The sequence below is a fragment of the Artibeus jamaicensis genome, unplaced genomic scaffold (genome assembly GCF_021234435.1).
Source record: "Artibeus jamaicensis isolate MK-2021 breed Jamaican fruit bat unplaced genomic scaffold, CSHL_Jam_final contig_288, whole genome shotgun sequence".
NCBI classification, from domain to species: domain Eukaryota; kingdom Metazoa; phylum Chordata; class Mammalia; order Chiroptera; family Phyllostomidae; genus Artibeus; species Artibeus jamaicensis.
The window spans coordinates 219,276-243,292 of record NW_026521645.1 but is presented as its reverse complement, the minus strand read 5'-3'; the positions used below and the strand labels follow the sequence as shown (position 1 = coordinate 243,292).

Here is a 24,017-nt window from a genome sequence, read left to right as displayed (position 1 = left end):
GCCAGTTAAAATCTGACCTCTAGCCTTCTGCAATGTGCAGTGTGACCTGTCTGGACATCGCAGGTACTAGCTAAGGTTTGTCTTCCTATTTCTTCCCTATTTCCTGCCTGGATGTGCACTGACGAGAGCTGACTTTCAGAATGGCCCCCAAGAGGCCACTGTCTGGAGGCTCTGCAGTTGTTTTGGAGCTATGAGGAGGGGAGTCTGCCGAAAAGAAGCAGGCAGTCCCAAAGGAGCCTGCACTGCCCGTGAAGCCACATCCGTTATGTTTTCCATCGCTTATATACATGTTCTGATACAGACTACACAGAGTAGTCTCTCTGTCCTGTGATACATTAGGAAGCTCCCAGCAAGGGTTGATGGATGTTCCCACATTTTCAACTGTTACACTTGGTGCTGACATTCATTTTGGTGCAAGGTGTTGTTCTGGGTGGGTTCCAGAGTGGGATCCTGAGGCCAAAAGGTGGCTATGGTGCTCACTTAGGTCTGTGGTGGTTTTTACTTGGGCTCCTGGGGAGACAGATCCAGCAGGGACTCCAAGTGGGAAAGCTCAGACTCTACCCTAAACTAGTGCAAGCAGTGTTCCTGAGGTCTTAACAGACTTGGCTCCCCTGCCTTGTCCCAGAGTGGTAAGTGAGACCCCTCTACCATGTGCTTATGAGGGTCCTGTGGACCAGGCAGGGGTGGACAGCTGCTCTGCTTCTTGATTCTGGCATGAATCCCATGCCAGAGTGGCATGGATAGGTGTCATAACTGTCATAAATTGCTCAGCTCCTTACAGGGCTCAGCAACTGTGCCAAAGGTCAGCACTGATGAGAAAAGGCTCTGAGTTGGCTTCATCTTCAGTCCTCAGTGTGAGCCAGCCCTACCAGGCCCTGCATGCCCCGGCCCTCATTAAGAGAAAGTGGTGGGAATCTGAGGGGCAAGAGGCCTGCTGTATTTGGGGATGACTTCAAGGGGAGGCCAGTATTTTGTCCCTAGGTCATTGACCCTGGGCTATTGAATCAGAAGACAGGTGGATTGGGGGTGAAGTGGCAAAAAGAGGTAGCCCCCTCCCACTCCAGCTCCCATAAGCTGAGAATTACAGAGACAGGTATCCAGATAGTCACAAGGGGGCTGCAGGGGTATGGAGTCAGAAGGGAGGGAAAAGATGTGGTGCCCAGCAGCAGAGGGTGCAGCCTGGATGCAGAGCCATTGCCCAGGATAGCTGGGAGTCAAGAGACCTCAGCAGTGCAGCATGCTGGCCCCCTGGCTGTGCTGTGGTCTGGGGTCTCAGGTAGACTCAGAGGTGAACCACCAAGGAGCAGAGAGAGAGAGCTATGCCTTCCCACAGGCATTTCAGAGCAGAGTGGCCTCCTCCGGCCGCTGATGAGAAGGGGGAAGGGGAGCCAGCCCCAAATTCCCCCTAAAACCAATTCTAGCTTGTACTGAGAAGAGAGAAACCCCTTTTCTTGCTGTTTCTTGAAAACCCTACCTTACCGAGAAGATTTAGCACCTACTGTTCCTCTGCCTGCAACACTGCCCTTGCAGGCTACATGGCTCACTGGTATACTTTCCTTCTCAGCTTGAGATATATGAACTTCTCTTGCTGTTATAACATTCAGGATCAGTGAGGTCATGTTGCTGAAACAAATAACCCTTGTCTCAGTCAGCTTGAGCTGCCATAACAAATGTCACAACAATTTCTATCTCATAGTTCTCAAGACAAGAAATTCAATGTCAAGGTGCTGATCCATTTGGTTTCTGGTGAGGGCCCTCTTACTGACTTGCAGATGGCCTCCTTCTCCCTATGGCTTCACATGGCCTTTTCTTGGTTCATGTACAGAGAGAAGAGAAGAAGACAAAAGTGAACTCTGATGTCTCTTCTTATGAGGACGTGAACCCTATGGAATGAGAGCCTCACCCTTAAGACATCACACCCTAATTACTTCCTTAGAAACTCATCTCCAAATACAGCCACAAGGGATGTTAGGGCTTTGATTTCATGGATTTTGGGGTTGCACATTCAATCTATGACAAACCCTTCCCTCCACCAGTCTCAAAGGTTCAAACAACTTCATTTATTTCTTTCGTGTCCAGTGTGATAGGCAGGGGCTCTGCTCAGTGGAGGCTGATGGACTAGTCCACTCCAACACAGGCCTCTGTAACTAGACTAAAGGGGTCTGTTTGGGCATGCTAAAACCCAATAATACATGAACAGGAGTTTGTAGCAAAGAAAGCAAGGGTTAATTTTAGGAAGTGGCCCACAGCCAGAGGACCACGAATGCTCAAAGACCTTGCTCCCCTTGATGGCTTCCAGGGGATGTGTTATAAAGGGAGGAGACCCTTGGTCATGGTGACTAAGGAAGCTAGGGTGGTGGTTGGGGTTGTGGTCTCCACTGATTGGTTGGTGCTGTGGTAGAGGGTAGTTGATCAGTGCACCTGGTCCTGATGTCAGCTATGCATCACTTCATCTGGTTTCAGTGTTTTCTGGGTCTGAAGCTGAAACACAATTGAGACCTCAATGTTATCTCTAGTTTGACCAAACTCAATATCTGAAATCAAAAGACCCTAGGTTTGTTCCTAAGATTATGTGGTGCTGGTCAGAACTTCATGGTCCTGAGGGCTTAATGATTAAGGGAGTGCACATGAAAGGGAGGAAGCAGGTGAGTCAGGGTGCTGGATGAGGCCAATTTGGATCTAAAGGAAAGAAAGGAGAAAAGGTCATACTAAAGAAATATAGTTTCTATGCGGTTACACCTCCAAGATTTCTGGGAGGGGAAGGCCTGCCCAAGGGCTTGCATCAGCAACAGCATGATCTGATCTGGAGGGGACATACCTCACTTGTGGGTGCAATGCACTGCTTGCATTGACCTTATGGACAGGATGGTAACTCTCCTGGGTGTGGAAAGGAAGAGGAAACAGCCAGGAGAGAGCAATACTGTTACAGCTATGTCATCCTCTGAGTCCTGCATAGCTTTTTCACATATGGTGATAGTGAGACCCATGATTTTCAGTAGATGTGACCACTAGGTTATCAGAGAAAACACCAGTCAGCCTTAAGTATTGAAGCAGTGTCATTCTTGTCCCCAGATGAGGCTGAGCAGATAGGGCTAAGATGTCACAAAGAAGACCTCATTACCAGGCAGAACATCCCCAGCTGGGAGACAGTGGTTGGAAAAGATTGTGCCTCATGAGTTAATTCCTCGCAGTTAGTTACCTAAGTGCCCCATTTATTCACTGCAAGATAGTGAGTCACCCTGATTTAGTGGCTTAAAACCACAGCAGCTATGTTGTCATGCTGGCACTTTTCCTCCATGAGTACAGTTGGCAGAAGCTTGGAGTGGAATCTTCCATAGGCGTCTCTACTCACAAGTCTGGCAGTAGACACTAGCTGTCTGAGATCTCAGCTGGGGTGCTCAGCAGGAAACCACAGGTGGCTTGAACATCTTTCCTGTATGGTGGTTGGGCTTCAAGGGTAAATGTCCCAAGAAGTAGAAAGTGAGTGCTATTGACTTCCTAAGGCCTAAGCGCAGACTAGTACCCTACTGTCTGAGCAGTCAGAGATGTGGATGCACTCAGACTTCTGAAGCCAGCTTGCCAGAGAAGAACTAACTCCTTCCCTTCTCTCAGGCCAAAAATCCTGACTCTGCTTTCTCTCAGACTCCATATATAATCTTGCAGCAGTCTTTTTGGCTCAACCTCAGAATTCAGCTGGAATCCACCCAGTCCCTCCTCCTCCACAACCACCACTCTGATTCCAGCCTCTGTCTCCTCTTGCCTGGACCATTGTAGTTAGCCTCCTCCTGGTCTCCCCTTGGTATCCCTGTCTCCATTCAAGCTCCACCTCCCCTGCAATTTCTATACAGCTAACAAAGCTTTAGTTTTTTTATTGTAGTAAACTATACATAACATAAAACTTGCCATCGTAACCATTTTTAAGTGTAAAATTCAGTGGCATTAAGCACATTCTCATTATTGTACAACTATCCCCACCATCCAACATTTGAAACTTGTTCATCCTCCCAAACAGAAACTCTGCCCATTAACTACTACGTCCCCATTCCCCCTCTCCCAGGTCCTGCAAACAGCATTCTACTCTCTGTTTCTATGAATCAATTACTCTAGGAACTTCATATGTGTGGAATCATATAGCATTTGTCTTATTCTGACTGGATTATATTACTGGGTATAATGTCTTTAGGTCATCCTTAAGGCATGTGTCAGGTTTTTTCTTTTTCAAGGCTGAATAATATTTTATTGCATGGCTATACCACAGTTTATCCATTCATTGTTGATAGATACTTGGGTTGTTCTCACCTCTTGGCTACTGTGAATAGTGCTGCTATGACCATGGGTGTGCAAATATCTTTTTGAGACCTTGCTTTCAAATCAGAGCAGATCACCATGTTCACCCCTAAGCTCATAAGCCCTCAGACTAGGGCTCCTGGCTGCTTGGCCTGCATCATCCACTCATCATAACCTGACTTCATCCCCTTGCTCACTCCACTCCAGCCAAACTGACTGTTCCTCAAATACAGAAAGGTCATGCATACCTGAGAATCCTATGAGCATTGTTTCCTCTAGAACTTCCCCCAGCTATCATGTGGCTTGCTCCCTCACTTTAGCTAGGCCTCTGCTCAGATGTCTACTGTATTATGTATTGCCATGCAACCAGTTGCCCCCAAATGTAGTGGCTAAAAAAATAATAATAATAATTTACTGTCTCACACAGTTTTGGGTGAGGCTTGGCAGGATAGCTCTGGCTGGAGGGGTCTCTCCTGAGGCTGTGGTTTCATCTGAAAGCTTGACTGGGGCTGTGGATCCCAGTGAATCACATCCCATCTGATTCCCTCCCTCATGGCCAGCTGATGCCGGCTGCCAGCTGGGGGCCCTGGCTCCTTCCTAAACAGGGCTCTCCCCATGACAAAATGAAAGGGTCCCCAGAACAAATCACTCCGGAGAGAAAGGTAGTGGCCTCAATGTCCTTTATGACCCAGCTTCAGAAGTTGCACACCATCACCTCTGCCACATTTCACCAGTTGCACAGACATGCCTGCCACAGGAGAAGACTACAGAAAAGTGTGACCTAAGATATGATGATCATGGGGCCATCTTGGAGTCTGAGACCCGCAGTGGCCCCGTCCTTGGGAGCTAATGCTCTGGTGGGGAGAGAGATAGCAGGAAATGCCCAGGGCAGGACCAGGAACCTAGAGTAAAGCCCTGTGGCAGGGTATTGCTCAGGGTCTGATCAGGCCCTTGGATATGTGCCAGATGGATCCATGAAACATGACATTCTTATTATGAATGGAATTGAGCAGCTTAGTATGGTTTCCTCTTTCTCTGAACACAGGAGTGTTGACCTCTCTCTTTCTGATTTCCAGAAGCTCTTTATTAATTTGAGAGATGAGCTGCCAACATTTCCCAGGTTTCTTCTTTGCTATTTGACTTTGATGACCTGTTGGAGTGGAGACTGAAAATAGGCCTCAATAACAAAAGGAATTTTGAGAAAATCAGGGGAATAGCAAGTGAAGACACCATGTTGCATGATCTTTCCTGGTGGTTTAAAATTGTATTTACTTTTTGATCAGGTAAAGCATGCCATAGTTACATAATATGAAAGAAACAAAAGACGGGTGGAGGCTGTCTGGGTTGGGCGATCTGGGCCAGTGCATCTATAACATCCAGGGTCAGGTGGTGAGCCACCTCAGTTTGCACAGTGCAAGGGGAGATCCAGTCCCTTCCATGTGTAAGACCCACAGTGCTTAGTGAAGCAGGTGAGAATTTCCAAGATCCCCTGCACTCCCACTGTGAATGGCTGAGCCTCCAGACCCAAGCACTCACTTCTGCAGCAGTGAGTAAGTGAGAGGGGAGATCTCTGATTTGTGCCCCTCAGCCAAGGAGAGAAGTGACTATGGACCACCCTTTGACCCTGGGGGTGCTGTGTGTACCTACCTGCCACCTGGGGTAGGGATCCAGGCTGGTAGCCTAGCCGGTGTCACAGGCTTCCACCACTGCTGGCTTTGAGTGCCCATCTGGGGACACTGGGCTCTATCAGTCAGCTCTGGGGCCCTTGGAGTGAATCCTGCACCTGGAGGTTCAGTCCTGTGAGGAACTCCATCTCTCTACACCTGTTTCACTTTCCATTCTGTGGCAGAAGCTTGGAAGGTTGGAATGATGGTCACTTGGGAAGGGGTGTGGGCTCCCTGATGTGAATGGGGCTGGGAGCCCTCACTCCCAGTCCCCTTGCTGTCCCTACTGTAGGGGTGTCCAACCCGTGCCATCGCCCACGATGGCTATGAATGTGGCCCCACACAAAACTGTAAATTTACTTAAAACATTACTTAATTTTATTACCAAGTTTTATTACTTAGATATGTACGTTTATCTGTATTGGTGATCACAAACTTGGGATGTGCTCAACAATTTTAAAAGATTATCAAAAGGGATGCTGCATAATTTGAGTTATTATGTGAGGACTTTTTTGATTATCTGTGGTGGCAGATATCATGAAAACTATGCATGGACCTTTTTTCTGCTTATCAGTTTTGTTAGTGTTTGTGTTTAATGTGTGGCCCAGAGACACCAAAAGGTTGGAAACCCCTGCCCTACCCTACTGTGTCCTGTCCATCCAGATCCCACCATTATGGCACTACCATTACTTCCAGAGGTAAATGTTAGGAGCTGCGACACTGGGTAAAAAGTGCGAAGTAATGGGGTTCAGGCTGAGTTCTACTATGCTCAAGAGGCCTGACCCAGAGGCACCTGGGAGGACGTGTGCAGCCTTCCCAAGGAGGGAAGGCTTGGCCTGGGCCTTTCAGGGAAGTGAAGCCAGGTGCACCCTCAGTGTTTGGGGAGGAGGTGTCTTTCAGGTAGTGACCACCACCACTCAGCCTGAGAGGTTTGGAATTTCCAGGAGATAACTGCACCCATTCTCTGGATGTCTCACCTGCACAAACCTTTGATCATTGGTCCCAGCTCTGTTTTACAGGGAACAACTGAGGCACAGACTTGGGGTGTGGACTGCATTGACTTGGGGACCTAAGCATCGCTTGTAGTATCCAAGAAGTGAATACTGAGCTTGGGTCCTGACTCCTGGTCCAGCCCCAGCATCTCAAATTTGAGCATGCTAATGGGGGAACAGCCAGTACAAGCAGAGAAGGAACCAGGTATTAAAACAAAACCCTGTCCTCAATAGCCACTGTTAAAGCACTGCTTTCCCCATTTTGTGACGGGAGCCCTGCACATTCGCATATCATGGGACTGGGAGCTTCTCGGGAGAGGCGCCAGAGCTAGAAGCCCAAGCTTGTGACAGAAGGGGGAGTGGACCCAAGGTGACCCATTTTACAGATTGGAAAACTGAGGTTCAGGCAACTTAAATTACCTCCTAGTCAGGGTCATACTGGCAGGCTGGTATCCCTCTTTTGCATACAGGGCCCCGGAGAGGAGTGTGGCCATCCGGGTTACACCGTGGAGTCCGACTCCTTCTCTGGATTGGTGAGCGTCATTGTGCATGCAGGGCCCCCTTTGACTGATCCCTTTAGAGTAGTGGACTCTCACCACCTTTTGCTCCAGGCCTGGCCCTGTACCCCACAACAACCTGACCTTCTACATGACCTTAGGCAAACTATTTCCTCTCTCAGAGACCTAGTTTTCTCAACTCGGAAGTAGGGCACAGTGGCGCCGGCCTGGGTGGCTGATCGTGCTGGGCATCGTTTAGCCCCCAGGACCCTAGCCTTGCAGCCAGGCCGGGTGGGGCCCAGGAAGGGACCGACACCGAAACCGAGCCAGTAAGAGGGCAGGGCGGAGCCCGGAAGGCACGAAACCACTCTGACAAATCTTGCCTTTGAGCTGAGGGCGGGGCAAGAGGGAGAGGCGGGGCTGAGGGCCTGTGAGGACCCCACGCCCTGTGCGAGCTGGATCCCGGCACCGAGTTCCAGCAGGTTTCGCAACTGGCGAGGGCGGGTTCAGCGTACGGTGCAGCTCAGGACAGTGGCAAGGATCTTGGGGACGTCAGTGAGGGTGGAGCTCGGGGGGGGGGGCGGGTTTCAGGGCTCTGGTAGCCCAGCTGGGAGCGGGGCTTAGAGGAAAGAGTAGGGATCCTGGCCCAGGACTGCCGGGCCATTGTTCAGTTGGGGGCGGAGCTAAGGGCTACCGGAGACCCAGTAGCTGACACTGGAGAAGGCAGGGCTCGGTAGGGGGCAGGGTTTAGAGGCACTGACGGAGTGTCCTAATGGGAATGTAGTGCATCAGTGAGGGCCTGGTTAGGGCTGCGGAGGTGACTGGGAGGGGCAAGTCGCTCGGAGCAGGTGGGCGGAGGTTATCCAGGGTCTGACGGAGGAGGGCCAACCTAGGGACTGGAGGTCAGCTGCTGAGGGGACAGGCCTGTATCAGCGGGATTCACGCAGTGCTGTCGCCATGACAGGTGAGCGTGGGCCTGGCTGCAGTTGCGCCTGCAGTCCCGGGAAAGGCACGAGACCCCGCTGGTCCCCAGGGGTACCTCGATGTCTCCCCGGAGGGCTGCTCCTGGCTGTGTTGGCCTAGTGACCTTGTCCGTAACCGCATGTCCTTGTCCGCCTCCTCCGTTGGTGGGACTTCAGCGAACTGGGGGCGTGGCCAGGCCCTAAAGGGCTCTGGGGAACAAAGGCCGATGCGCATCTGTTCTTGGGTGAGTGTAACAACGGACAGAGTGGGAGGTGAAAGTAAAAACGGTGCGAGAATTACTGTGGTCCTACTGTGCCTTCAGTAGGAGAAACAGACACCATCCTCACAGCCACCTGACCAAGAGGCCAGACAGGCGCTGCGTTCTTGGGCTGTGTTTGCAACCCCAGAAACTCTCTGGATTGCACTCCTAGCTCAAGGACAGGCCCAGAGGAATTGGGGACACAGATTGAGCCCCCGAAGGCTTTGTGTTCCACGGTGGTCTGCCTCAGCCACTCCAACTCATTTTCCAGCTCAGCAATCCCCCTAGTGCCTCTCTGAACTGGGGCTTTCACCTCCCTCCTGACCCTAACCAAGCAGGGCCACACTGCTTTGTGGACCTTTCCCTGCTGGAGAAGTCCCAAGGGTGATAGACCAGTGATGGACCCAGGGCAGAAAGGCCAGGGAAGGCGAGGGCTCCCAAAAGCTACTCCTCATCCCTAAGGGAGCCACTCTTCTGCCTTATAGGACAGAAGGCATTTAATGGTGTACCAGCGGGTCAGGGAAGCCACAGACCTTTTTTCCCCAGAACTCCCTGGAGTCTCAGAATGGATCCTGCACACATAGGATTTCATGGGCTGGAAACTGGTGACTTCCAGGACAGCAGTGTCCCAAACTAGGCCAGAAGAGACCCCTGCTGCCACCTGCTCCCCTGTTATTTCTCTGAACCCTTTTTATTTGTGGCTATCATTTCCGAGGACCTAACATGCTTTTGGCCCAGCAGTGGGCACCTCCCATCCAGCAGTACCATGTAGGGACATATAGAATGTCATATCTATGTGTAGATAAGGAAACAAAAGCTCAGATGGGGCAGGTACCAAGTTCCAAGCCCCTCTGGTGGTCAGTGGCAGAGCTGGGACTAGACTTGTGTTCTGTCCCAGGTCCCCTGATCTCTTCTCTCCCTGCCATCTTTGTATGCTGGACTTCTAGAGACCCCTCCCTGCACAGCCCTTCATTTTGGGATGGGAAACTGAGGCCCAGAGGGCACTGCCCCAGAGGATCAAATGGACAGCTCTGCCAGGCTGTAGGTCTGTCATCCAGGGCTCATTGCCCCTGTCACTGACAGAAGCCTGCCTCATGCTGGTTCTGGGGCCTCTGTGATGGGTTGTGGAGTGAATGTGTGGGACTTGCTGTGTCTGCACAGGGCAGGTACTGGCCAGATGTTACTGCAGCTGTTACTGTTGCTGTGGAACCAGTCCCTGCCTTGTGGTGTGCTGGAGAGTGAGCAATCCCAGCTCTTCCATGCCCAAGGTCAGGTCCACTTCTGAGATAGGAAGGAATTTTGTGAGATTCCATTCAGAAGAAGAGATTGAGGCCCAAGCATCTGAACTGCAGTGGGGGGAGGGGCCAGGGGAACTCAGGAAATCCCCTGTGGGGAGGACAGGAAGCTGAATATGAATTAGCCAGATGGAAACCACCGGGACTGTGCTCTTTGCCTGAGGTGGGGGTCCTGGGCAGTGTGGTGTAGTTAGGGGCTGCCATGTAGGAAGGCTTAGGGGTCTGGTGGGTCAGGTGAGGCCAGGTGAGGCTGGTTCCCACAAGGCCACTAGTGCAGGCACAGGTAACAGGTTGAGTCTGTTGTCTGGTGCCAGCTGGGCACAAAGGTGAGGGAGGAAGGGGTTAACAAAGGGAACTGTCAAAGTTCTGCTGGATTTTGTACCAGAGCATTTTTTCTTCCTTTATCCTGTAAAAACTATCTGGGACTGCTTATCAGGACCTGGGACCAAAGTGTTTCTTTTTTTTCCTGTGCCCTTTTGTGCTTCTCAGTGGCTGCCTGGTGTGGTTTACGCACACAGTTTATAGTGACCACAGGAAGCACAGGGTGCAGCGTAACCTGGAGCCTCATCTTACTTAAGTCACAGGGGTGTCAAATTCATTTTCACAGGGGGCCACATCAGTCTCACAGTTGAATTCAAAGGGCCGAATGTAATTTCAACTCCTTAACAGTTAAGGTGTAGTTACATTTAAACAATCCTAAAATTAACTTAGGACTGCTTCAAATAACTGCTTCAGTTTTCAGTATTATTGACATCTTGTATCAGTGTGGTACATTTGTTGCACTTGATAAACCAATTTGATAGAGTAGTACTAACTCTAGTTTACATTATGGTTTACATTCAATCCTTGTGTTGTACATTCTTTGAGTTTTGAAAAATACATAATATCCTGTATGCACCATGATGGTGTCATACAGAGTAGTTTCACTGTCCTAAAAATTCTTTGCTCCATCTATTCAACCCTCCCTCTTCCCTAACCCTTGACAACCAGTGATCTTTTTACTGTCTCCAGAGTTTTGCATTTTCTGTTGGATCATGCAGTATGTAGCCTTTTTAGATAAGCATCTTTCACTTTTAGAAATATGCATTTAAGCCCTGGCCAGGTAGTTCAGTTGGTTAAAGTGTCGTCCCAAAACATCAGGTTTGTAAATCTGGTCAGAGCACATACAAGAATCAACTAACTAATACATAAATAAGTGGGACAAAAAATTGTCTCTCTGTCTAAAATCAATACATAAAAAATATGCATTTGAATTTCCTCCATGTCTTGTGACTTCATAGGTCTTTTTATCACTGAATTATGTTTTATCATATACATCAACTACAGTTTAATTATCCATTAACCTTTTTTTGTGTGTGTGGTACCATTTTAACTATTTCAGTGGCATTAAATACATTTACAATGTTGTGAAACCATTACCACTATCCATTTTCAGAACTTTTTTATCATCCCAAACAGAAACCCTATCTCCATTAAACAGTAACTCTTCTTTCTTTCATCCCCCCAGCTCCTGATAATCATCATTCTACTTTCTGTTTCTAGAATTGGCCTGTTCTAGAATTTGCCTGTTTCTAGAATTCCGTTTCTAGAATTTGGACATATCTTATAAGTGGAATCATACAATATTTGTCCTTTTGTTTCTGACTGATTTAAACTTAGCATACTGTTTTCAGTGTCCACCTATGTTTATAGCATGTGTCAGAATTTCCTTTCCTTTCCTTTTAAAGCTGAGTAACATTCCCTTGTATGTATACACCACATTTGGTTTACTCATCCATCCATCACTGTTTCCACCATTTGGCTGTTGTGAATAATGCTGCTCTGAACATTGATGTGCAAGTATCTGTCTTAGTTCCTGTTTCAATTCTTTTTGATGTGTACCTAGAAGTGGAATTGTACAATCTTATGATGACTCTGTTTAGCTTTTTGAGGAACTACCATACTGTTTTTCCATACTGGGTACACCATTTTACATGCCCACCTGCAATGCATGAGAGTTCCAATTTTTACATCATCATTCTTCATATACATATATTTCCAGTATTTTGTATATGTGTATGTATATAGGTGTGTGTGTATGTAGATAGATAGATAGATAGATAGATAGATAGATAGTCTGGCACAAATAATGCCCCTTTTTATTAAAAATCTTTTATTGCAAAATTATAAGCATGCAATTCTGTCATATAACAATATCACACTAAAGCATGTCATATGACATTTTAAGTAAAATATTCAAATTAAAAATATAAATTATTACACCCGTATTATTACCCTACCCAAGCAGGCCTTACTTCTACTGAGCCCTGTATATTACTAGCAAAATGAATTCAGCAGCACATTAAAAGGACTTATTTCTAGACTGCAAGGATGTTTCAACATATGAAAATCCATCAATATAATAATCACATTAGTAGTAATATACATATATACACACATACACAGTCACCCTAATGAGTATGAAGTGATATCTCATTGTGGTTTACATTTCCTTAGTGACTAATAATATTGAACATCTTTTCATGTGTGTAGTAGCCATTTGTATATCAATGAAGAAATGCCTATTCAGGTACTTTGCCCATTTTTTAGTTGAATTGTTTGTGGGTTTTTGTTGTTGAGTTGTAGGAGTTCTTTATATATTCTGAATATTATTCCCCTATTAGATATATGTTTTGCAGATATATTCTCCTATTCTGTGGGTTGTTTTTTCACTCTGGTTTTTTTTCCACTCAAAATAATATTTATTCTGAACTCTTTATCCTGGTCCATTGGTTTATATTTCTATAACTTATGCTATGACTACACTGTTTTGATCCCTGTAGCTTTGTATGAAGTTTTGAAATTAGGAAATGTGAGTGCTCCAACTTTGTCCTTTTTCAGGATTGTTTTTGCTGTGAATGTTCCTTGATATATGAATTTTAGGATGGCTTTTTCTGTTTCTGGAAAAATCATCATTAGGTTGTGGATAGGGATTATATTGAATTTGTAGATCACTTTGGGTAACATGTCATCCTCCCAACATTAAGTCTTCCAATCCATGAACATGGGATATCTTTCAACTTATTTGTGTCTTATTTTACTTCTTTCAACAATTTCTTTTTTGTAGTTTTCAGTGTACAAGTCTTTCACGTCATTGGTTAAACTTATTCCTTAGTATTTTATTCTTTTTTATGCTACTGTAAATGAGATTGTATTTTTTCTTTTTTTGATTGTTTATTGTTAATGTATAGAAATGCAGTTGATTTTTGTGTTGTTGATTTTGTATCTTGCAACTTTACTGTGACTATATTAGTTCTAACAGTTTTTTTTTTACTTTGGGATTTTCTATAATAAGATCATGTCATCTACAAACAGATAATTTTATTTCCTCTTATTTCATTTACCTGCACTCTAGTCTCTATTATGGAAGGACATGATAAGACTCTAGTCTCTATTAAGGAAGGATATTATGGAAGGACAAAGTGGCAACTTGCTCTTGACACTTTGGGTTTAGTTTGCTCTTTTCCTGATTTCTTGAGGTGTAACTTTATGTTATTGATATAAGACCTTCTATTTTATTATGCACATTTACAGCTATTAATTCCCCTTCTAGTACTGCTTTCACCACATCATGGTTTTAAAATGAAAAAAGATATTTTATTGATTTATTTTTAGAGAGAGGGGAAAGGAGGGAGATAGAGAGGGAGGGAAACATCAGTGTGCAAGAGAAACATCAAACATCAATTGGTTGCCTCTCATGCACCCCCAACTGGTGACCCAGCCTGCAGCCCAGAAATGTGCCTTGACTGGGAATCGAATTAGTAACTCTTAGGTCCACATGCCAGTGCTCAGTCCACTGAATCACATCAGCCAGGGCTATAAACCTTAAGTTTTGATATGCTGTGTTTTTATTTTCACTTGTCTCAGTGTATTTTCTAATTTCCCTTGTGATTTCTTCTTGGAAGAAACAATCCGTTGGTTGTTTAATTTTTGCATACTTGTGAAATTTTCAGTTTTCCTTCTATTATTGATTTCTAGCTTTATTCCTTTAATTCCAGATAAGATCCCTTGTAGAATTTTAATATTTTTAAGCCTATTAAGACTTGTTTTGTGGCCAAACTTCTTTTGAGGTCTATGTTAGAGAATGTTCCAAATACACTTGAGAAGAAAGTATATTCTGTTATTGTTTAGTGCAGTATTGTTTATATGTCTGTTAGGTATCGTTGGTTTATAGAGGTGTTTACATTCTCTTGTTCCTCATCTTCTGTCTGTTGTATCTTTTAATGAAAGTGGTATATTTGAAAGTCTCAAACTATTATTATAAAGCTGTTTATTTCTCCCATCAATTCTGCCAGTGTTTGCTTCATATATTTTGGGGCTCTGATATTTGGTGCATATATGTTTGTTGTATCATATTTGTGACTATCCCTTTTATATAATGTGCTTTTTTTCATGAAGTTCTGATTACTTTTGAAGTATATTTTATTGGTTATGCTGTTACAGTTTTCCCAATTCCCCCCATATTTCCCCTATGCCCTGCACCCCTAAACCCTCCAGCATTACCTCCCCCTTAGTTCATGTCCATGGGTTGTATATAAAAGTTCTTTGAATTCTCTGTTTCCTATACCACTCTTAACCTCTCATTTTTTTATGCCTACCAATTATTCTTCCTATTCCTTCCCCCACCATCCCTCCCCCTTCCCCTCTGCACTGAAAACCCTCTAAGTGATATCCATTTCTGTGATTCTGATCCCATTCCACTTGTTTGCATAGTTTTTGTTTTTGTTGTTTTTCTTTTTTTTAGGTTTACTTGTTGATAGTTGTCAATTTGTTGTCATTTTACTATTCATAGTTTTTTATCTTATTCAATTTCTTACTGAAGGGACTTAAAGATAAGTCCCTTTACCATTTCATATAATAAGGGCTTGATGATGATGAACTACTTTAACTTGACCTTATCTGGGAAGCACTTTGTCTGCCCTTCCATTCTAAATGATAGCTTTTCAATGGATAGAGCAATCTTGAATGTAGTTCCTTGCCTTTCATGATTTGGAATATTTCTTTCTAGCCCCTTCTTGCCTGTAAGGTTCCTTTTGAGAAATCAGGTGATAGTCTTATGGGAACTCCTTTGTATGTAACTGTCTCCTTTCCTCTTGCAGCTTTTAAGATTCCCTTTTTATCTGTAATCCTGGGTAATGTAATGATGATGTGCCTTGGTGTGTTCCTCTTTGGGTCCAACTTCTTGGGCCTCTCTGGGCTTCTGGACTTCCTGGAAGTCTTATTTCCTTTGCCAGATTGGGAAAGTTTTCCTTCATTATTTGTTCAAATAAGTTTTCAATTTCTTGCTCATGTTCTCCTTCTAGCACCCCTATAATTTAGATATTGGAATGTTTAAAGTTGTCCCAGAGTTTCCTAAGACTCTTCATTTTTTTTTGAATTCTTGTGTCTTCATTCTGTTCCAGTTGGATGTTTATTTCTTTTGTTCCAAATCATTGCTTTGAGTCCTGGTTTCCTTCCTACCACTGTTGGTTCCCTGAATGTTCTGCTTTATTTCACTTTAGGTATCCTTCATTTGTTTTTTAATTTTTTGACCAAGCTTAGTTAGTTCTGTGAGCATTTTGATTACGAGTGTTTTGAACTTTTCATCAGATAGGTTGGCTATTTCCTCATTGCTTAGCTCTTTTTTCTGGAGTTTTGCTCTGTTCTTTCATTTGGGCCATATTTCTTTTTCTTGGTGTACCTGTTAAGTTGTAAGGGGTTGGGGGCCTTAGGTATTCATCAGGGCAGGGCAACCCTCTTTGCTGTGTTGTGGTGCTGCCTGTGAAGAAGGGGTCAGAGAGGGAACAATGCAGTTCGCTTGCTTGGCTCTAGCCCAACTTTCCAATGAACTCTCTTGTGAGACTGGGAGTTTCTTCCACTGTGGCAACACTTGCTGTAGTCCACTGTCAGCTCTGAGTCTCAGTTTCCTGTTCGGGTCCACCGAATTGCTGCAGGTTCTCTCCATCAGCCCATCTGCCCCCGTCTCCATTATCTCCCTCCTACCAGTCTGGTTGGTCTGGTTGACTGTTTCTTTAATTCATGGGTTGTCAGAGTTCTGTGCAGTTTGATTTTCTGGCACTTCTAGTTATTTCTTGTTTTTAGGTTCATCGTTATCCTCCTTTTGGTTGTGCAAGGAAGTGAAGGGTTTGTACCTATACCTCCATCTTGGCCAAAACCAAATAAAATGTGCTTCTTTGTCTCATATAATAATTTTTGACTTAAAGTTTTTTTTCCTCATACTAGTATGGCCACTTAATTTCTCTTGGTTACTATTTGCATGGAATGTCTTCTCCCATCATTTCATTTTCATCCAATTTGTGTCTTTTGTGACACAAGTCTAATGTGAGTCTTTTGAAGACATCATATATTGAGTCATACCATATATTTTTTAATCCTGTGGGAAAACCAGTTTCTTCTCTACTTCTACCCAAAACACTCCACTTCTTAATACTTCTGACACTTCTGGTTACCAAATGTGTGGGGTTTGCTCTTCATCCCCAAACAATTGTCCAGTTGTCTGGTGGACGTGAACTGGGTTTCCTACAATTTAACTCAATTCCCACACAGTCTACCTGGAGATAGTATCAGATCCCACAGGTTAAGGCCTCAGTCCCAGAAGACTTTTCCAAGTTCAGATGCTAATCATATGTCCAGGTTTTCGCCTGGGCTTGTGACCAACTGGTTATAAATTAGACTTCTCACAACCCCCTGTTGGGTTTGATCATTTGCTAGAGTGACTCACAAGACTTGGGAAACATTTTACTTATGACTGCCAACTTATTACAAAGGATATTTCAAAGGATACTAATGAACAGTCAGATGGAAGAGATACATAGAGCAACACATGTGGGAAGGGGTGTAGAACTTCCATGCCCCTGCCGCATGGGCCACCCTCCGAGCACCTCAGAAGCTCTCCAAACCTTATCCTTTGGGTTTTTATAGTGGCTTCATTACATAGGCATGATTAATGAAATTATTGGCCAATAGCGAATGATTCAACCTCCAGCACCTCTCTTCTCCTCTCCCCCAATGGTTGGGGTGGGACTGAAAGTTGCAGCCCTCTAGTCACTTGGTTGGTTCTCCTGGTAACTAGCTCCCATCCTCTGCTTTTTCAGGAGCTTTCCAAAAGTCATCTCAATACACAAACTGAGGTGATGTTGAAAGGGGCTTGTTATGTGTAAAAAAAGACTTAATCATTCATCAGTTAAGAATATCCAGGGATTAGGGACTGGTGTGCCAGGAAGTGGGCTGAAGACCAAATATGTATTTCTTATAAATCACATCACAGATTCATTCTGCCAACTTCTGCCTTTTGATTGGAGAATTTAATTCATTTAATTTATTGATAGAAAAAACATGTTTTTACCTTTTGCTGTTTATTTTCTGTATATCTTGTAGGTTTTTGTCCTTCATCTCTTCCCTTACTGCCTTCTTTTGTGTTTAGTTGAGTTTTTATAGTAACACATTTTGAATATATTGTGTGGATATTTTTTTGTGGTTAACATGAGATTATACATAACTTCCTAAAGTTATAACAATCAAATTTGAGTTGATACCAATTTAACTCCAATCACATACAAAAACTCTTCTCCTATAGAGCTCTGCCTGCCCCCTAACCCCTGTGTCCACCAGAAAACAGGACAAGCTGCCACAGGTAGGTAAATAAGGTGGTGCACTGATTCAGGCAGCTGGTGCCAAAGGGACTCAGGATCCTCCCTTGGATACCCTGTGTCCCTCACCTGCCTACCTCTATCCTACCCCTCACCTTTAAAGGCTTGTCATTCTTTTTTAAAAAAATTAATTTATTTAATTGTTGTTCAAGTACAGTTTTCTGTTTTTTACTCCCATCATAGCCCACCTCCCCAGTGCTCCCCACTTCTCTCCCATTTCCATCCCCCTTAGTTTTTGTTCATGTGTCCTTTATACTAGTTCCTGTAAAGGCTTGTCATTCTAAAGAATGTTTTTAGTGGAAAAGAAGGTTCAACAGTGACGTTTTAATGTTGATTCTTAAAGAACAGACAGAAAAACCCTTTCCCTGCACCCTGGGCAGGCACACTTAACGGTCTGCTGTTGGTACTTCTTAGGGCTGTGCAGACAGTGTGAAGGGTGATCCTGTCCACCTGCTGCTTGCTTGGTCCTGCAGCCATGCCATCTCAGCCCACCCTGAGCCTTCTGTCCCCATGATAGTGGTGCCTGTGGAAGCTGTGGGTCAAACTGCCCATGCCCTTCCCTAGGCCTGGATATTTCTAGAGGACCCTATATGGTCCTATGAACAGCAAACTCTTAGCCCTTCAGAGTTTATGTTAATAGAAGAAAGGGAGCAGAGGCTCTGTACTGTTTTTGAGCGCTCTGGACAGTTCTCACCATACCCCTCTGCCCCGTCTTCTGAAGACATGGAGGGTTCTGGGCTGTGCATGAGGCCCATGCGGGCTGGGATGTCAATAGTTGTCCAGGTGCTTATAGCTGGTGTGCGTCCCATGGGCATGGGGCCATTGCTGTGAGAAGTTCTTGCCAAGGCTGTGTCTTCATGGTAGACCTGCTGCCCTCTTCTGGCCATGCTGGCTCATGTCCCCCATGTTCTCTGCCTGTTTCAGAGCAGACCTACTGTGACCGGCTGGTCCAGGACACACCTTTCCTGATGGGCCACGGGTGCCTGAGTGAGCAGCAGGTGGACAAGATCATCCTTCAGCTTAACCGCTACTACCCCCAGATCCTCAGTAACAAGGATGCAGAAAAGGTGCTGAGGGGTGGGCCTGACATATCACTATTCTTCCTTCCTTTCAGTGCTGGAAGAAAGCGGGAGGAAGGAGAGCTCAGAGGTGAAAACTTACTTCTTTGTCGTGACCTTGGGCCCAGAACACCAACTCTCTCGGTCTCAATCTTTTTATATCTCATTGTGCTTACTAGCCTCCTTCAGAAATGATAGGAGTGTCACAGGAGACATGTGACAACAACCCACAACGTGACAAGCCTGAGAGTGGTGCAAGGGGATGGGTGTAGGGGCACTGGCCAGTCCTAGACAGTTCTTTTTGACTTTAACAAAAGTTCAAAATGGGCAAAAATTTTATTTTATTTTTTAAAGATTTTATTTATTTTTAGAGACAGGGGAGGGGAGGGAGAAAGAGAGGGAGAGAAGCATTGATGTGCCAGAGATACATTGATCAGTTGCCTCTTACACACTCCCCCACTGGGGACCTGGTCCACAACCCAGGCATGTGCCCTGACTGGGAATTGAATCTGTAACTTTTCAGTTCACAGGTTGGTGCTCAATCCACTGAGCCATACTATCCAGGTGCTACTTGTCCAGGTACTAGCCAGGGTGGGCACATGTCTTAGATGTAATCTGGTCTGTCCTGTTTGTGGACACTGGGTAAGAGTGGGTGACATTGGCTTGCTACACTGCTTCTCTGGCTCTTGTGTGGGGCTGAGGATGGGTTCCAGAGACCAGCCAGGGCTTTGGGGTTCAGGGCTTGCCTCCCAGACAGGTGACTGCCAGTGCCCTTTTAGAGCTGCAGCTTCCTGCCATGGCACAGGTAAATGGTGCCAGATGTAGGGCTGTTTGGAGGGTTCATGCCTGTCTTGGGGACAGGTAAGGTTGATCCCTGACAAAAGGAATGCACGTGGACCTGGTATTGCTTATAAAAGTATTACAGGAAGTTACAAAGTAGGAGCTCAAATTTGTATCTTACTGTTGTAATTAAAAGCCTAAAATATATTCATTGTAAAATAAATTTGAAACATTTTCGAGTTTTGTACAAGAAAAAGGAAACTCCTCAGCAGCTGCCCTTAGACCAGCACAGTCCCTTCCTCCTGGGTACTGAATTCTGATTCCATGTAGAATGGTATGCTGCCACTAGGTGGCAGCACCAGGCCACATGCTCCAGGGCCTGGAGGTGAATGCCAAGTGCCCTGTCCACTGACCTTTAGGACCATGCATTTCTCCGTCCGACATATTGAAAGAGCCAATTCTTTTCTCCTTAACCCTTGATTTATTTTTTAAGCACTTGAATCACATTCCTGTAGACTGTAAGCTACTGGAAGTTACCACACCATCACATTGATTTCCTGCAATAAGCACTACAGTATGGGCTTATTCCCTTTTTACAAATGAACAAACCAAGTCTTTGAGGGTGAAGAGACTTACTGAAGTCACACAGCAAGCTACTAAATTTCCACACTTGCAATGATGTCACTGCTGCCTTTCTTGGTGACTTGTTTCCACCTTCACGTGGAATGCAAGGATTAGCAGCTGTGCTGTGAACCCAGCACATTCTTGGGCACCATGAGGCCATGGTTCACAGCCAGTACTCCCTCAGGGGTGTTTGGAGCACTTGTATGGAATCACCCCTCCCCACCCTCCATGAGGAAGCTGGAGCCAGAAGGAATGGAGGAATTGACCCTGGAGCCCACCTATCCCCATCTCACAGCCACCTTTGGCCCAGTCCTCTGTAGACTGACCTTCCTTTGTGTCCCTTATGCCCCCAGTTCCGGAACCCCAAGGCATCCCTGCATGTGCGGCTCTGTGACCTCCTGGGCCACCTGCAACGGAGCAACGAGAGGGATTGCCAGGAGTTCTACCGAGCTCTATACATCCACGCCCAGTCCCTGCACCGCTGCCTGCCCAGCCGGCGCACCTTGCGTAAGTGCATGTCCCAGTCTTCAGGGCTTAGCATTAACCTCCTCTGGCCACATCTCATCTTGTGTAGCCCCTAGAGAGTAGAGAGAGTATTTCTGGCAACACAGATATCTCTGTCTTCCTGTCTGTGTGTCTCTGTCTCTTTTGTGCTAGCTTTTACACAAAAGGTAGAATCTGCCTCTTCCATCTTTAACCCAATGCACTATGGAAACTCTTCCCTTTATGATCGCAATGGCTCACGGTTACACCAGCCTGAGTGAACTAGCCCCCATGCTGGATACTGATGTCGTGACCACCCTTCATCCAGGTGGATGCCTGGTCTCAGGCCTAGATAGCCAGCTCAGGGTATGTGTGTTTCAGTTTAGAGGGTCCCATCTTTGGGCCTAGGAGGTATGGGAGGGTCCCTATGATGTGCTGGAAATAGGATGGGGAGGTGCAGGCAGTTCAGTCTTAGGCTTCTGTGCCCTGATCCCCAGGAGGATTGGCTGCTCTCTCCCAGTTCTTAGAAGAGGCCAGAGGCCCCAAGGGATGGGGTGGCTCACCCACGCCACTCAGCCATGACCTGTGGCTGGTGTCTCTGACCCCAAAGACAGGCCTGAAGCACTACCTCTGAGCTCTGGCACTGGATGATCCTGTTACACTAGCCCTCATGGCCCCACACCCTGCTGGGAGTCAAGCACCTTCCCTGCTTACAGCTGCCCTCAAGGGCTGTCTGGCATGTGGCTCCTTGGAAAGTCCTGGAAAGATAAAGCACCCTGCTGACATATGGACAGTGTCAGAATTTTGACAGGCAGGTTTTCCCACTGCATTTGGTGCCCCATGGCCACCAGGGAACAATGCCTTCCTCCTACTCCATGACCCTCAAGGTACCAGGAAGTGGACTAAAGGGGATGACCAAAAACTGTGCAAGGTCCCCTTCCCAGTGCTTACTCCAGCAAGCAGGGCCAGCATACTCAGTGACAGCACAGTCTGGTCCAGCTCAGCCAGGGACTGGGTGGTACCAGGAATGAGGGACCTTGTCAGCCCCCTTGGTTCCCTGAGGGCAGGCAACCACTTTCTTCTCTGGCCCACCCACGACTAACTGCACCCTGTGATTTTGTTTCCAGAGATCTCAGATTGCACAGAGCTAGACTCGGGCACCGCAAGCCATGAGCTCAGTGACAGGGGTAACTGCCTTCTGCTTCCCCCTTTGTCCCCCTACCCAGGGCCCCATCTCTACCTGGGGTCTTCTCCACTCTAAGTTGGGCTCTGTTCCTGGCTTCCCATGGACAGCTTTCCCCCCACCCAAAGTGCTCATTGGGGATATCCTCACCCAGCTGACTCCAGTGTGGGGCTCTAGCCTGTCGCTTGTGGCCCGAGGACCTCTCCCCACCCTCAGGTGCAAGTAGCCGCTGATACTTATTTCTCCCCCAGGACCCATGGCCTTTCTGGCCTGTCTCGGCCTGGCTGCAGGGCTGGCACTCCTCATCTACTGCTGCCCTTCAGGTGGGTGTTGCTCAGCCTCAGTCCAGTCCACATGAGACCACAGGGCAGAGGTGGTTCCCATGCACATTGGGCACATTGCCCACTCAGCTCTGCAAGAAGGCACGAGTCCCTGGTGTCACCATGCCTCAGTTTGCTCACCAGGAATGGGACAGGGACTGGGCTCAGGAGAAATAGGAAGTGTGGGACTTGAGCCCACCAAACCCAGTGATGGTGGGTATCATTTTCTACATATGACTCTCAGTGACCACCAACCCAGGGGTCAGAGAATGGTGGCCCCTTGTGGGAGGAGGAGTGCAGCAGGGCTTGGGTTAGAAAGCCTTGCCTGGAGCAGAGCATCCCCCACAGTCTCAGGTCTGCTCCAGTGTCAGGGCCCTGATGGGTGGACTGGAGCCCATGGCTGAGGCCCCCTCCAGGCCCAGTATGGCATCCCTGCCGTCCCTTTCCAACCATGCTGAAATTGCTGAGGTCATGTGGTGTCGGTGCCTGGCAGGCCCCCCCTGGGGGTGCTGACCCCATGCCACTCAGGTTCAGGGCTGGCAAATATTGTGAGGCTGAGAGAAGGCATCTCTGCTGGGTTCTGAGACATGCCCCCATCCCCATTGTGTTCCAGACTCCAAGGTGCTGCCAAGGGCCCGGCGTGTCCTGGGCTTCACCCCCATCATTGTGGACAGGCACGTCAGCCGCTTTCTGCTGGCCTTCCTGACAGATAACCTGGGAGGCCTTTGATGGACCAGGACCCCCGCTGCCCAACTCACACCAAAGAGCCCCCGCTGTTCTGTCCATCCAGGGTCCTACTGCTTTTCTAAATGCTTATATTTCACTTTACAATTACTGTTCTCACTTTACAGTTACTCAAAGAAGCACTTCACCTACTACTTACAATGGTGGTCAGTGATATTAAAAGTGGGAGTCTTCTCCCTTCTGTCAGGAGTGTTTTCTGAATAATTCTGACTTGAAACTGCACATGTCTCTAGCAGAGGCTGACCCCGAGGACCCCTGAAGTTTCTTATCAGCCTGGTGCCAGGTCATGTTCAGGCCATACTCCCAGTCACTGTGGGACTGGGCCCCACCCCTCCACTTGTGCTACCTGCTGTAGCTCCTGCACCCAGATATCCTCCCACCCCACTGTTCCCCAAAGTACCCCCAACACATTGCTCATGCTATATGTCCTCCATCCCTCCTTCCATGGCCTTCTCCTACAGCTCTCCAGAGCTCACGCCTCCCCACACCCATCCCTGCCCTTCACTTCTGCCTCCTGGACCTTGTGGGGCCCCCGTGCTGTCCCTGCTTTTCTCATGAGGAAACAGGCCAAGGTGGGAGGTCATTCAGCCAACAATGGGGAACCCTGCACTTGAGAGGGTGTGAGCCCAACCACATTTTTCTCCTGTTCCATAACCTGTCCCCAGGAGATCCTCCCTCAGCCCTTTGTCCCTTCCTGGGGCCCTTGCCTGATCACACAAGATCATCCCTGTGACAGCTTCTTCTTTCCTTCACCCTCACAGAAGTTGATGACAGGTTCTTTAGTAGTTCAGAGCCTGGAACTGATTATAAAGTTTCCTGGGATCCCAGGAGAAAGGGAAGCCAGACTGACAACAGCCCAAGGAACATTCTAGAAATTTGGAATGAAAAGCATCATTGTGCTTTCCTTGTCCTGAGCTCTGGCTCCTCAATCTCTGCCTGGGGCTTGGCTGCAGCCTTTCTACTTTCTCCTCAGTGCATGCCCCCTTTGGACCAGTGTGTTAGCACCAACCTCTGACCTTAGTGCTGGGCCCCCACTTGACCAGGCTGTTCACAACCCTCTGTCTCCTGCTGAGGCTGAGAGAAGCCTCAGCAGGAGACATGCTAGACTCATGCTGGACTCATGCTGTGGAAATATTGCTCATGGACAGAAGAGGGTGAGGATGCAAGTTCTAGAGGGTCT

At 46.8% G+C, this 24,017-nt stretch overlaps 1 protein-coding gene across 4 annotated transcripts; it reads left to right on the top strand.

The window, feature by feature from the left end:
• The first annotated feature begins 8,030 nt into the window (after positions 1-8,030).
• Positions 8,031-23,023, top strand: CARD19 (caspase recruitment domain family member 19). 4 transcript variants are annotated; one of them, XM_037157075.2, is made up of 7 exons: positions 8,033-8,404; positions 17,573-17,629; positions 18,570-18,712; positions 20,461-20,614; positions 21,718-21,777; positions 22,025-22,096; positions 22,707-23,023. In XM_037157075.2, exons 1-7 carry the CDS (start codon positions 8,398-8,400, stop codon positions 22,820-22,822), a joined length of 609 nt encoding a protein of 202 aa, XP_037012970.2. In that variant the 5' UTR covers positions 8,033-8,397; the 3' UTR covers positions 22,823-23,023. The 4 variants fall into 4 exon arrangements, with proteins under 4 accessions (XP_037012972.2, XP_037012970.2, XP_037012971.1 ...); XM_037157077.2 differs by lacking the exon at positions 21,718-21,777 and having other exon boundaries at positions 8,031-8,404; XM_037157076.2 differs by lacking the exon at positions 17,573-17,629 and having other exon boundaries at positions 8,036-8,404.
• Positions 23,024-24,017: the final 994 nt, after the last annotated feature.